At 39.8% G+C, this 15618-nt stretch overlaps 2 protein-coding genes across 3 annotated transcripts; both read right to left on the bottom strand.

The window, feature by feature from the left end:
• Positions 1-2496: 2496 nt before the first annotated feature.
• Positions 2497-4911, bottom strand: RPL22L1 (ribosomal protein L22 like 1). Its single transcript, XM_081328515.1, has 4 exons — positions 4847-4911; positions 4042-4131; positions 3319-3440; positions 2497-2813 (listed from the first exon to the last, which is right to left on the bottom strand). Exons 1-4 carry the CDS (start codon positions 4853-4855, stop codon positions 2669-2671), a joined length of 366 nt encoding a protein of 121 aa, XP_081184641.1. The 5' UTR covers positions 4856-4911; the 3' UTR covers positions 2497-2668.
• Positions 4912-6572: 1661 nt separating this feature from the next.
• EIF5A2 (eukaryotic translation initiation factor 5A2) lies at positions 6573-15311 on the bottom strand. 2 transcript variants are annotated; one of them, XM_081329062.1, is made up of 5 exons: positions 15090-15311; positions 12836-13025; positions 11612-11716; positions 10276-10407; positions 6573-9526 (listed from the first exon to the last, which is right to left on the bottom strand). In XM_081329062.1, exons 2-5 carry the CDS (start codon positions 12998-13000, stop codon positions 9467-9469), a joined length of 462 nt encoding a protein of 153 aa, XP_081185188.1. In that variant the 5' UTR covers positions 13001-13025; positions 15090-15311; the 3' UTR covers positions 6573-9466. The 2 variants fall into 2 exon arrangements, with proteins under 2 accessions (XP_081185188.1, XP_081185187.1); XM_081329061.1 differs by lacking the exon at positions 15090-15311 and adding an exon at positions 14663-15083.
• Positions 15312-15618: the final 307 nt, after the last annotated feature.

Raw genomic sequence — 15618 nt, 5'->3', positions numbered from 1 at the left:
CTTAAATTGGCCAAGAATGAGAAATACCACTATAATTAATATTTGTGTATAGGTAGCCATCATTTTACTGACTTTTTATTGACAGGAATAGCAACTCTGTCACTGTGCTGACTTATAACATCAGTTCCAGCTGTGGCCATTAATCAAATCACCACAGGTAAATTAGAAGGGACGCGGTGGCTCAGTGGGTTAGGATGCTGAATTTGTCGATCAGAAGGTCGGCAGTTTGGCGGGTCGAATCCAGAGTGCCGCGTAACAGAGTGAGCGCCTGTTACTTGTCCCAGCTTCTGCCAACCTAGCAGTTCGAAAGCACGTAGAAAAATAGGGACCACTGCGGTGGGAAGGTAACAGCGTTCCATGTGCCTTTGGCGTCTAGTCATGCCGGCCACATGACCATGGAGACGTCCTCGGACAAGCGCTGACTCTTCGGCTTTGAAATGGAAATGAGCACTGGCCCCTAGAGTCGGAAACGACTAGCACACATGTGCGGGGGAACCTTTAACTTTACAGGTAAATTAATCATGTCATGTGACTGCAGCTTAAGACTTCCCACTGGCTATCACAAGCTAGCAGTGAAGGTTGCAAATGGCAATCATGTGATTTCAAATAGTTCCCAATAAGTGGATCGGTAAGCAGACTACTCAGCTACATTAATATGCAGTAGCATGATGTGGCCTGAAGCTCCTCCCTCTGGCTACAAATAGTATTGGATATTCATTAAACTGTCCTTCAGAACAGCTGATCTACCGTACTGACTTACTGCAAAGTCCTGGGGCCATCAGGAGGAGGAAGATTGGAGCAAGTGAGACCCAGTGCTTCAGTGCAAAGAGCTCTTGACCTGCCCCCTCCTCAAACTGGAAGGCTCAATGCTGCTGTAGGAAAAGGGGAGGTTAGGGTGGAAATAAGGCAGTTGTACCAAGTTGAAAGGCAAGGCAAAGGAAGTTCAGGAAAGGATACGCTGGGGCTGTGTAAGTTGAAACTATTGTGAGAACTTGGGAATGTTGGAGAACATTCTGCCAGGAAAGAAGTTAGGATGTGTACATACAGTATATTCAAGAAATGACAACACAATATCATGGGCTTGTAACACAGGGATGGGAAAGAGATCCATATACCTGGGAGTGATCCTTAATGTGATATATTAAATTCAGGGTCAAATGATATACTCTCACTAGTTTTGAAAATAGGTAACATCACTGACAGCACCCATCAGTTTCTTCAAATTTCAAGCATAGTCACCAGGTGAAAAAGGCCGGTGACTATTAATGTGGCTGAGACCCCTGAAATAGGAACGGTATTATAGTAACAGTTTACAAAAAATGGGAGCAAAAACTCAAAATAGCACATTCTGAAAAAATGTGTTATACCTACCCTTACATTTTGAAACTGTTAGCAAACTGCTTTCACAGTACATTACTTTAAGCAAATCCATTTTTCCTACATGTACACAACTTGCTTGAAAAATATGCTGACCAGTTTGTGATTCAGCGTGCCACCCAAAAATAATTAGCTTGAGCATGCTTTATTTCAGACTGCCTTTCTCATTTGCAGACCTCCTTGGTGGGTGAAGAGGGTATCATAAAATTGGGTATGTTACTCTGCTGCGGTTTTGTTTCCTTCCATTACGTAATGTTTTGTAGGAAAAAAAAATTGCAAGCACATTCACGCACACATATTAATGGAATAGAGGTGAAAAGGATTAAAATATGGGATATAGAAATATGGAACCAAAAGATTAGGTTCCTTAAGGGCCCTTTTGGACCAATCTAAAAACGGATTAGAGGATGCCTGGGTTTAAGCAAAATAATACAAAAGGATTAAGAAAAATAACTTTCACAGGATTAAAATTATCTTAAAATCTTGAGATGGCAAGCAAGGTGACTATAGTCCATTTTACGCTTAATCAGACATGCTTCTCTGATTATCAGATGTGGTTTAACAAAGCTGTCTATTGCCAAATAGCCCTTCATGTAATGTATTAAGACTATCACAGCTTCCTTAATCCCAAACCAGCATGAAGGTCATGTTGATCCCATTTCTATACACCAGGGGTCCCCAACCTGTTTGGAACCGGTTGCCCACAGCTCCACTTGCACAAATGGCTGCTCACAAAGCTCCATTTGCAGAAGCGGCAGGCACTTACACTCACGTGCAAAGTTCCATTTGTGCAAGCATGCATCCACTTGTGCGAATGGAGCTGTGTGTGCTTGCACGCACAGCTGCCACTGACATATAACCATCCCGTTCCTTCTTCTCCCCTCCCCCCCCAAGGTTGCAGACTGACGGTATACACAGGTTCTTCCTTTGCCATTAAAATGACATTCGGAGACACATCTCCTTAAAAAAAAAGAAAATTGGCAGTTTTACTTGGGGATTTAATTAGAAAATAGCCCATTATACACATTATTGAACGTTCCTATTATACGGTTCAAAAATAAGATTTTTCCAGATATGCCCAATGAAACACACACAACTCAGCCTTAGACAAAAAAAAAATAATCTCAGAATAGCCATTTAATGACACTTTTAAAATATATCTCAGAGATGACAGGAGATTTAAACTAGCATACAAGATCTGTTTGGTAATAAATTAATGCATGCTCATAAATAGTTGATTGTGTATATACTCTGTTCATTCAAGGAACATGATGCTCTATTTAAAAGTTCTTTATTCTTCACCTTCAGACCCTTCATCATCATGACTGATCTGGAAATAACGCAGCTCATAGGTCTCCTTGTCAGATGCGACCACTCGCAACCAGTCACGGAGATTGTGCTTCTTGAGGTACTTCTTTGTGAGATATTTAAGGTACCTTTAACCATATGGAGAAAGTGATTTAGGTACAATACTTCATTTGAGAATCTACTAATTAGAAAGCAAAAAAAAGCAGACAAAAATTTTGAGAAAGTAACCTTAGCAGTTCTGTCGAGTTCACTCTAATTTAATCAAGCCAAACAGGAAGACTGTGAAACTGAATTCAACTGTAAACTCATTTCAAGATATCAAAAATACACTCCAGCCCTTATTTACTTCTAACCTTGCAAGTGTTGTGGGATGGTTGGGAATGATACGAAGAACTTCCAAACTGCAATGCTATGTGCATAATTCCTCCCTACACTCCTCTTCCAACAAAAGAACAAGACCCAGTAGTAAGGATCTTATGTAGAAATATATCAGGTAAAATGGCAAGTCCAATTGTTACAGGGTCTTTCCATTAAACTTGCCATCTAATGCAACATATTTTGCAATATATTTAAAATTAATGATAATGCAAGGAGCTAAAGAAAAGTTGCAATACAACATTAAAGAAAACCAACCTTTTTGAGAACTGCTTTTCTGAAGTTACTGTGATTTTATTTTTAAAGCGTTCAATGTGAACTACATTTCCCAGGTTTCCTGTTTTTCCATTGACTTTAATTCTCTCATTCAGGAACTGTTCCTAATAAAAACAAAAGACAACACTAGGGAATGGTGCCCTAGGTGTGGGTCTAGGGAAGGAACCCTAGCCAGCCAACATTTGTTATTTACACTCACTGAAAATAATTATACCATACAAGCACCTCCCCATGAAGCATCTTTTATTAAAATTAATCCTACCCAAGAAACTTAACACAATACATGCTATTTCCATGTGCAAGATTTCTGATACCAAATTATACAGCTATGCAATATATCTGGTGGCTAAAGGACTAAACTAGATGAAAAATATATTTAATAACATGTTTTCAATTTCTGTATTTTGGGCATTTTGATATTTATGTCCCTGTTCACCGCCCTGAGTCCTTCGGGAGAAGGGCGGTATACAAATCAAATAAAATAAATAAATAAACACAGAATTAAACTTAATTATCTTTTCAGGGAAAGATTTCTCACAGCCAAAATTGTTTTCCACATTTGTTTGGCTGAAATTAAATATGCCTAATTTCTCTCTCTTAAAAGAAACTGCATGAAAATTGTCCACCTTCCTGAACACTTAAGCTTCACTACTACTCTACTATATATACAGCTCTTTAGATATGTAAGAATTAAGAACTACTTACAAAGTTTCCAGAGTCAAATATGCCATCTTCCACAGGATGGGTGAGATCAAGGTTATATTTGCAAGCTGTTTTTTTCAGCTTGTCTTTTTGCTGAAAGAAACCCGAACACATCCCTTAAGTTAGCACCTATTTTTATCTTGACAATTTCAAGGCCTAAATATTCTGTAAGAGGGCCTTTCCTAATCTGGAATCCTGCCATGGGCTGGATTGAGATGCACTGAAAACCAACACACAATGGATTGATCACAGGTTTTTATTTAATCTCTATCCACAGCTGGCTGGGCAATTCTGGGAATCAAAGCCCATCCACTGCAAGGGGACTGAAATTGAGAAACACTGATCTACAGGATCATTGGGATACCTCTTCCCCCCCCCCCAAAGCAACCATCATTAATCCATAGATACTTATTTCATCACTGCCTTGGCTATTGCCCCTCCGTTCCTTCCTCCCCAAGAAGGCCTAAGGCACGGGTCTTCAAACTTATATGACTTGTGGACTTCAACTCCCAGAATTCCTCAGACAGGCATGCTGGCTGAGGAATTCTGGGAGTTGAAGTCCACAAGTCATAAGAGGGCCACGTTTGAAGACCCCTGGCCTAAGGAAAGCCCTTCGCAAGGCAACCCACGCAGGAACAGGCTTAACCGTCCACTCTTTGCCAGTGCAGCCTCCCTCTCGGAGCAGCTTCTCCCCAACTCTCAACGAGAGCACGAAGGGCCGAGGCCACAGCCACCCCGCAAGGTTTCGAGGTCGGCCCCCTTCCCTTGAAACAACCCGCGCCGCCTCGCCCTGTCAACGACCGCTCACCGGCGCCATAGCGGCCAAACCTTCGGATTTCGGAAAGAGCGAGCGCTCAGCACGGCCCCTTCTTTTATACCCACCCGCCTGTGACGCAATCTACGTAAGGCGTGCCGCACGCGCCCAAGGGAAGACTGTGGGCGCATCTATAGAAAGCGCAGCTCCCTTTGATTCCGGTTGGGGCTTCCATAAGAAGCAAGGCATGCCGGGTAAGAGCTCTGTGCACACGTGTTGGGAGTGCAGTTTCCGGGGTTCTAAGATTACCAACCGGAGGCTGGTAATCGGCAAACTGGCGCTTCCCAAACATCTGCCTGACTTCAATTATTTCTTAACTCCACTCATTTGTTCTGTACAGAATGCTGTACAGAATGGTTTGAGCGTTTCCTACGACGACTGGTTCCCAGCTGAGCGCGAATGAGAAAATAACGTTTTGTGTCAAACAGAAGTGCAAAGACAGAAATGCACTACTGTTTTGTAATAAATATGCCAACAAGCTTTCTTTTTTTAAAAAAAATATTGAGAATTTAATATAAGGGGTGCGCAACTCTTGGCGGAGAGGCGCCAGCTCAGAATAGAGCCAGGAAAAAAAACCAAAACGGGAAGTAACAACCCCTTTACTCCAGGGGTCTTCAAACTTGGCCCTTTTATGACTTGTGGACTTCAACTCCCAGAATTCCTCAGCCAGGCATGCTGGCTGAGGAATTCTGGGAGTTGAAGTCCACAAGTCATAAAAGGGCCAAGTTTGAAGACCCCTGCCTTTACTCCATTCGTGGGATTTAAATTTGCATTTCAATACCTCCAAAGTTTCAAGGATTGGGGGAGCCGAGCACTCTGACATTCAACAGACAAATTAATTAGCAGCATTTTTGCAGTTTTAGCACTATGCCGCACTTACCCAGTTAAAGCAGGTTTGCTAAATTAATTTGAAAAGTCTCAGGAAACTTTCCATTCAGCTGCCTACTTTGGCACTTAAGGGAATGAGATATTTTAGATTTGGCCAAGGTGTACTGGTTGGACCAAGTCTAGAAGAACTATAATCCTGTGGCAATGAACCTACAATATGATTAAGCTATCTTAGTATGAGATTCTGGTTAAAAAAATTCCAATATCCAGGATACTGTTTTGTCTTGAGCCAAATTCACTCAACAGAAAAATTATGTGAAGCCATAGGATGAACCACTTAATGAGGTAATCAGCTAATCTAATCAAATACATGATAATCAGAACTTCAGTTTGACGAGCCTTCCCGTATAAAAACTACATGTTAAAATCGGCAATCTGCTCATCGTTTGTAGGAGGCAATCATGCCCCATTCAAAAGATATTTTTACAGAACTCGGAAAAGTTTTACTGAAACTCATGAGGTTGGGAAGGGCTGAAAAAACATTGCCAAAGACTTTGGTCACCATCTGGACATGGTCAAACAGATAGGATACAAATGGAGAAATTGCTGTGTCAGTTACTCATCCTAGGAGTAGGCATCCACCAAAAATATTTTCAAGTGGAGACCAACAGGGCAAAATAAAAACACTATCCCCTTCAAGATATGTAGGCATATCAAAGCTCCCGGCAGTATTTTTTCTTAAACCGTAGGCATGGAGATCATTGATGTTAAATAAAAGAACTATAGCACAGAAGCATTTGCTGAAGCGCAAGGAAATGAAATAGTCTCCTCTCCAATTTGCTGGAGAAGACATGACTATGGTGAACAGGAAATATAGAAGAGACAATAAAAATAGACTTTAAGTTTAAACTTTATTTTTTGTTACTGTGAGTCAAATAATTCAACCATTTTGTTAAAACAAGTCATTAAAAGCCAAGAACTCTTAAACATATGAATACTTCACTATTACAGAAATGCAGAAAAAGTACAAACCTTTCAAGTTTTGCTTTTAAAGTCAAGGGCACTCTTATATAATGAACTTTGCATACATTACTTGCCAGTAGGTATAATTGCATACTTATGGGAGCTTCCTATTGTGACAAATACAAAACCTCCCCCCATTTAATTTAAAACAATATGACTTTTTTAATGTAACAGTCACTGAATGTGAAAGCCCAGAATTCTACAAGTACAGTACCACAATCTATCTAAACACTACAAAGATCAATGTCTCTAATTATACTGTGAAAATTTTTAATAGTAAGACAAGAATCTTGCTGTTTACATAAAAAAAATTAACACAGCTTATTCCGTTAAAATTCCCAGATGTAGTCAGCATTCCAACATTTAAAGCTTACTGTTGTCAAACATGTCACCTAACTTACAGGGTAGATGGATCACAATGTTTGACTCCTTTAATTCAATATACTAAATTTTACTTGTGTCCTAGGCATGCTATAAATTTATGCAATACAAAACCCTGTTACAACTTTTAAGCAGCTTTGTTAAAATAATCAACTTAAGCTCTTTCACATCTTCACAAGAGCAGCCCTGAGAAGAATACACTCAAGTCATGGCTCAACTAGCAGTGGTTTCGTTGCACACAGATGCAAGACAACAAAGACATCAAGAGGTAAATTGGGGTTTTAACAAAAGAATCCCTAACATCTAAGGAAAAAAAAAATCTGCAGTCCAATGAACAAAAGATAATGGACCCCAAGCAAATAGCTTAGATCACAACAAACTGACAACAGGACTATTTCAGACTTAATTTTGGCCCTCAGCTTATAAGATTTTGACCCTGCTCTTGAAAATTAAATGTGATTGGTTTCAGCTGAAAAGTAAAAAAACAATCTAAACATGGATTCATAGAACATGATGGCCCTGAAATAGCTTAAAGAACCTGAAATATATAGCATTGTTTCAATAGCAAAGTTTATTGTAAACTTAGTGGGTTTGTAGACAATTAACCTCTACAAGAGAAATGGCTTTGCTATTAGCTTATTGGAAATACTGTAGTTTTACCGGTGTCCTACGTAAGATCTACCTAATAGATGTTGTATTTCTTCCTGATCTAACCTTATGTAACTTGTGGTTTCAGACTGCTAGGAATTAATTTGAAGTTTAAGTACCACCTTCAGGAGTAGGTACTTCTGGTAATAAATTCCTAAAAGATGATACCACTAGGGAGATACTAGCAGGACTCCTTAAAATTATGACTTCAGTATTCTCAGCTGCTCAGGCACAATAGATAACTGTTAGACAAATGATCATCACAAATGATACTAGCGAATGGAAATCCACATTTCAAACTGTGACTTCCATTCCTATTATGGATATTGACAATACAGTATTAAGGAACACTCACATGATTAAACTTTTAACAATACGCTAGAATCCTTCAGCTTCCTAGTAGCCCTAGATCTTGAAACATGTAGTTATTTACCATTATAAGACTGTGCTTTTTTTCAAGTGTTTATTGCCAAATTAAGTTGTATTGTGCCCGTTCTGCATAGATACCTGCTTAGTTAAATCTAGAGCTTATAAAGATCCAGATGCAGTTTATTTTCCTTCTACTCTAGCTGTACCGCTTAAGGGCAATTCTACTAACTTAAGCTCAAAATCCTATTTGCTATTCCCCTCCCCCCAAAAAACTGCCAATGAACTAAGCATGTTTTAAGAATCTAGTCACTAGTTCAAGTTAGTCATTTACCAAAATGTAAGGCAAATTTACCTAAGTAATTAGGTTTTCCCCAAATGCTAATCAAGCTGAAACATGATCTTGCAAGCAAAGATCATATGGATAATAGGTTGACTAGTAATCAGGCATTTGCCTACGCAGTGTAACCAATCCTTCTCAAGTAGACTTTGAATCAGGTCAGTTCTAGTATAATCCAGAGGTTCATGTATTTGACAGTGCGCTATTGTAGTTCTTTATAAACTCTACAAGACAATCCATGGCTCAAATTCTGTTCAGTGACACAGGGTTGAAATTTAGCCTTCAGGCCATTGATACGTGCAGGTTTGCCCCGATTCCTAAAAAAAAGTTTACTTCTGCCATAAACCTAAAAAGAGTTAAAAGCCAAATCAAATACTGTAACTCTTCAGGCATTGCCTTTTTTCAAAACTGGAAGTGGCTGAACTCTACATTGAAAACAAAGGCCTCTAGTGAATCTTTTCCTTTCTACCCTGCTCCAACATTTGTGCACTATTAACCAGAGTATGAAAGCATCCAGCGTTCTGGATGTTTACATCACAGGAAATTGTGACCAATTAAGAGCAAGCCAGCAAAACTACAGTTTGCTGCACACAGCCATCAGCACTGGCATTTTGATCACATGAGTTCCATTGTCTCTAGCTCAGTTATGCTTCACAATTCAGTGCAAGCCACATTTTACCATGTTTAAGGTTTTAAAACAAAATTACTTTCGTTTCTTTAAAATGTAAGTAAACTCAAACTGAGTACTACCTTGGTATTGGCACTGCTGTACAGTCTCATTTGAGCAAAGCATACTACTTTTGAATACCTCATGATCTAAAATGACAGTTTTGACTGCCTTGCCATTCCTGTAAGCACTTGAATTTCAGCAATTTTAATATTGCCAAACTGCTTGCAACATCAGTCAGCACTATTTTCAAACAAAGACACGAGGTTGCTAGTGAAGGTTATAGCTTTGGTGATAATCAGAACTAAAATACAAGATTTGCAGTTGCTGGTACTTTAGCAACTGTTTAATCCAGGTGGTCCTATTTGCAAGGTTTTATGGCTACAGCACATTCTTCACTCATTGCAGACATGACTGACACCTACAGAAATGAAAAAAAGAATTTTGTTAGGTTCTACAATTCCATTATATTATCATATCATTTAATACATCTATGGTAGTTTGCTATGTTATTAGTCTTGAAATTACTATTCCTACAGCTAATTGTTGGGCAAATCATTGGTTTCCCATAAATATAAGAAAAGCTAGGACAGCGCACTAAGCAAAAATGTGGTTTATTTATTTATGGACTATTGTATATGAATCCAAGCAGAGGAACTTATAAATCAGGGTTTATGATTTTGTGGATGTGAATCCAGCTAATTTCGCTTTGTTCATTAATGGTGCATTGAAATGTTTTCTTAATCATGGATAATCAAAATAATGTGGAAAAACAACAATAATGTATTTTAAGCATTCCTAGCTATAGTTAAAATTCATGTTCATTGTTAAGCATAGAGCACACATTGGCAACCTGCACTTAGAACATGAGTGCAAAGACAGAAACACACCTAACTCAAACCTAACAATATTTTTGACATTTTAATCTGTGTAGTTTTTAATGTTTTAATTATTTTACTTGTTTTATAACTTGTAAACTGCCCAGAGTCACCTTGTGGGGAGATGAATGGCATAAAAATTTAACAAATAAAAAATACACTTGGATTCTAGAAAGTACTTCCTTTGCTTTAGAGAGAGAAAAAAAACATTCATGAAGGAAAAGAAAAGGTATCAGAAACGCTCTTACAATAGTTGACGTCACTATCAAGAGAGTTAAATGGGCTTCCTTACCTGGAAATCTTCCCCTGCATTGTATTTTCCTTCTATTTCTTTGCCTAATTCACCTTCTGGGACTTTCAGATCTTCCCGAACTTCTCCGCTTTCTGTCAGCAAAGAAAGGTAGCCATCCTGTATACAGATTAGCTGCAAGTATAAAACATTTTATTCAATTACATTCTTAATTAAAATGGGGATTAATTATAGAACCACCGCTTTGAAAATAAAACTTGTATGTTTTTCCTTTTTAAGAATGCCTATCCTGAAGTTATCAGAATGACCTGTGAAGTTAAAATATCCTCACAACATATTTTTCAATGTTGCCATTTCTCAAACCAATTTTTAAGCCCATATATTTTAAAGAACTAAAGTATGGTTTCTATTTTCTCATAATTAATCATAGGTGTCAGAAAATCTTTTTAGAAGACTTTATCAGAAAAGGGAAGACAAAAAGAATGTATTCTTTATTGTTCATTTTTAAAACTATTAATGTTAATTCAAACCAAGATTTATCCAAAGGTTTTGGATTTTTAGGAATCTTGGTACCATCTGGCAATATTCTAAGATGGATAATACCATTCCACAATTGGAGAATTTTGGAATATTCCACTTCTCCAAATAATACCAATCTGGCTGGAACAGGTGGTTTTGTACACATTTACAACAGATATAAAGGGCAATGTGGTAGTATTATACCATGGATAATGCAACATAATTTTATTATTCAATGGTAACTGGAGACTGGAAAGAAATGAAATACTTATAATCAGCTAGGACCCAGCAAGAGGAAAGCCATTTGATTACTATTACTACTTACTCACATGTACAGGTAGTCCTCAATTTACAATGATTCATTTAGTGACCATTCAAAATTACAATGGCACTGAAAAAAGTGACTTATGACCATTTTCACGTTTAACCGTTGCAGCATCGCCATGGCAAGAAATGTTGTAAAACGGGATAAAAATCACTTAACAAATATCTCACTTAGCAACAGAAAATTTGGGCTCAATTATGGTCATGAATTGAGGATTATCCATATATCCTTTCTAGAAACATAGGAATCATACAATCCAGAATATGGCAACAAATGTAATGAGACCTTTTAGGATCCTGTAATGACAGATAATTGATACTACACAATATTAAACTCTGAATAACCCCATTAAGAATAAACTGTTGCAAATCTAGGTATCCATGAATCAGTTTAAGCACCACAAAGTAACAACTGGTCAGCCTAAGTATATGGAGGTCCATCTCAATTTAGACCAGGTTCCCCAAGGTGAGGCTTCCATTTTGTACACATCTAGACAGCAAGGTCCAAGGAAAGCCTAGATGCAGAGACATTTACCTGGTAATCATTCCTCTTGATATTTGGAACATCCATATTGTGAGTGGAAGGGCATATATCTTCATACTTTTTGCCAGTGAACACATCAATACCAACTAAATGAACCTATTTAGAAAACAGTCATAATCATGTAATTAGGTTACCAAGAATATTGTATTTCACATTTTCTTATATTTATTCAGATCCTCCCACATAACATCTCTTTTAAAAAATTGAGGGGAAACAAACTAGCTATGAACATGTGTTTCAATACAGATTCTGCAGTATTATGAATATAAGTAACACTTTTAAAGACCTGTTTCATAACTAATGTTATCATTAATTAAAATGTCATAAACTTGATGTTTTGTACTATGCATATTTTAGATCTGTTTTCCCAAAAGCTCAAAAATATTAGCAGGTGTTTGCATTATACATAACAGTTGTGTTAAAGTTTTGCATATAAGATAATGCTTAAGGTTCATCAAGTATTTAAATGCAAATTCATTGCAGGACCTTAGGCAACACAATGGGAGGGTAAGTGGGGTAATTTATGAAGAAGCAAGTTCCCAAGGTTAATTTAAATGTCAACTATCCAACCCTTAGCTACAAACTATTCTGTTAAGGTGCAATCTATCAGAAGATTGCAAATTCCAAAGGTAACATTCATTCAAGTTACTTGAAACTGACTTGTAAAATTAGATTCATTAATTCAATCTAGGTATATTTCAAATCTTAAGACTAATTTGTAGAAAGAAAACATGCTACAAACTGGCATTTGGATTTCTTCCACCCCTTCACTTCTTGTGCAAACAGATTCTCCCCATCATTTATTGGCATATAGGTTCAATTATTACAAAGCACAGAAAAGACCATGTTGACTAGCAATTCTGCAGGTTCTAGCCCCCAAACATTTAGAAAGTAACAGACCATGGAGAACTGGTTAAAAAAAACAATATGCAGAATTAGAATATGATGCTTAAATTAGTCCAATGTGCCATTTTGGAATTCGTTCACTTTAAATAGGTTCTATTTGGAGAAACAAGATAGTATGCAATTTTATTTGATGAATTGCATCACAATACTAGGGCACCCAGCACCCAGAGTGGTCAGAATCAATTTGTAAGGACAACCAACTACAAATGCAGTTTAAGCAAAAATGAAATAGTGGCAAATTGTTAATATTCACAAGAGACTATTTGTGCATCAAAGCAGTAAAACAGGTAAATTATACTCTGGGATTACCTTGGCATGACCATGCTTGCCAGTTTTGGAAGTTGACATTTCCACAATCTTGCAGGGACGTCCCTTCAGCACCACAAATCCATTCTTACGGAGTGCAGAACATTGCATTGGGTAAGTGGCAGAAGCACCAGCATCTCCAGTGGTGAAGTCAACTTCATCAGCCATAGTACAAAATGAATTCTAGAAAATACTGCAATTTCCAAGAGACAGTTCTCAGCCTCTTCATAAAGATATTATTAAAATTACTACTAATGCTTTAACCTAATGCATTATCTACATAGTGTTCTGCACCAAAGGATAAGCAGGGTTTATTCCTCTCTCCTTATAGATGTTAGCTAGTATCTAGTGTTTCACAAACTTTTTTGCTCAGTAGTATATTAGGTATACTATCCTCTATAAACATCCAATTCTTCACTATTTAGATAAGAGCTTAAATTAGAATTCTATACCTTTTAAATATGCATTATCTAGATGAGGGGGAAGAAAAGGGAAAGCTACAGAAAAAAGTTATGATTTCAAATCAGTGTGGAATTCCAATAGGGTACCAAAGAAGAGATGTGGTCACTGTTATATAATAGCTAGGATAACAAAGCTTTCCAATGCTCGGTAACTATTAATTATAAGAGTGTCTGGCAACAATACAGTTTGAGGTATCTTTCAAAGCTGCATTTTCAGATTATATCCTCTATGTAATTAAGAAACAAAACTATTTTGTCAGTTATTCACAGGCCACATTTGAAATGCTTGAGAAAAGTGGAGGGAAGGAAGCAGTTGGGTAACTAATATACTAAACTTATTTCAATTAATAATGATGGCTAAATCAGACCAGATTACAATTACTGCAATGGTTTTATTGAAGTCTGGCCACAACACTAGTGTTGAATGCGTTGCGATTCAGTTCTGGTAGCTTAAACAGAGCTATTTGTCATTATAACTGTCACAAAGAAACCTGATTCATCACCCTACAGAAGCTACAAGGGTGCGTGCTCTGTGTACGTGCAAGAAAGGAAGGCAGCAGCTGCAGCCAGATGCAAGAGACTGCATTTTGGCAGCAATCATTCTTGCCTGCTCCCCTTCCACGTATGGCAAAACGCCTCCTTTTTTTGGTGTCTTAATACCCAGACGAGCCTAAGCAGTTCCTAAGAGGAAGACCGAAAGACTCTTGTTGGAAGACAATATTAAAAAAATGCCAAGACCTAAGCAAGCCTTTTACGTTAGGAGGAATTAAACCACCAAACCTGAAATTCTGGGAAGGCCAACAAGGTGTGATCACCGCCCTCAGGACAACTTGCAAATTTCTAACAGGCATTTTGGGCACACCCTACGCTGGAAAAAATTATTGAATTGCAGATCTTCAGCAAGAGGAATGAACTTCTCAATCCAAAGCTCCAAGGTGAAAAGTAGGCGCCCTTGCTCCGCATTTACGTACGAGTGTTTTAATGGATTGATGATGATGATGATGAACGGGACAGGGGAGGGGCGAAGAGGGGGGGGGGAAACTGACGATTCAGCAGTATCAAACTGCCTTTTCTATCGATTCCCAAGGCCGCAGGCTATCAAGAGCCCCAACTTAAAAGTGAAAGAGGTTTTTGAAAGCACGTGGTTGCAGCCTTGCCGGGTGAAAGGGGCGGACAAGGCGGAGGGCAGAGAAGGCCCCGACCCCGTGGAGATCCTGGAGAGCTTCCCCAGCAGGCGGAGTCGTTCCTCGCCAGCGATAATAATAATAAAGTTGGAAGGGACCTTGGAGGTCATCTAGTCCAACCCCCTGCTCAGGCAGGAAACCTTTCAGGCAAATGGCTGTCCAGTCTCTTTTTGCGAGCTACCTACCTGGGTGGAGCCGCGCCAGCAGCTCGGGAGGAGAGCGTCGCGGGCGGGACTCGAGAGGCAGCTTCTCCGTTCCTTTCCCGGGCGAGAGAAAAGAAGAGCCTCGGGAGGAGGAGGAGGAGAAGAATCTCTGGCCACTCGGTGCTGCTGCCGCCACCGCCGCCGCCGCCGCTTCGCAGGCGCTACTCGAGCGAGGAAACCCGCCCTCCTCACCCGCAAGAAAGCCAGAGGGCCTCCGGGCTTCACTTTCCGCCCCCTTCATGGCTGGACTCCGAGCCGCAGGGAAGCGGAAAGGGGCCGCCAATGCGCGGCCGGCGCCCGAGAAGGGCCTCCGGGCTTCCCGCGCCCACCTCCCGCCAAAGGTCGGGCGGAAGACGGGAGCTGCCGCACGCGCTCGCCGTCCCGCCCGCGTCAGGCCACCAGCACTTACCTCACGCGGCGCAGCAAAAGACTGACGGAGCGTCGCAGCAACGCACATGCGCACAGCAGCCGGAAAGGGAAGCGGGAAGGCGCGTGGGTGAGCGGGGAGACGAGCTTTTGCGACCAAGGGCGTGTGCGGCACGTTTCTTGCGCTATCCGGAAGCCCTCAGCTCTCGCTCTCTCTCTCTCTCTCTCCCCCCCCCCACTTACTCCCACAAGCATCCTTCTCCGCCATTGGCTCCGTTTAATAATGGCCCCACCTTAGTGGGGCCGCCCGCCGGGACCTCTTCCAGTTTCTTTCTCGCCTCTCTTTCTGATGTTTCCTACCGAGTTTAATTATGCCTACCTCTGTTGTCGTCATCAGTCCGCGTCCACCTGCTTGAAACTAGCGCAGGGGTAGGCAACCTTGGCTCTTTTATGACTCGTGGACTTCAACTCCCAGAATTCCTGAGCCAGCTGTGCTGGCTCAGGAATTCTGGGAGTTGAAGTCCACGAGTCATAAAAGAGCCAAGGTTGCCTACCCCTGAACTAGCGTGTCA

Source organism: Vipera berus (assembly GCF_964194415.1).
Source record: "Vipera berus genome assembly, chromosome: 5".
In the NCBI taxonomy this organism is placed as follows: domain Eukaryota; kingdom Metazoa; phylum Chordata; class Lepidosauria; order Squamata; family Viperidae; genus Vipera; species Vipera berus.
This window is presented reverse-complemented; position numbering and strand designations above follow the sequence as displayed.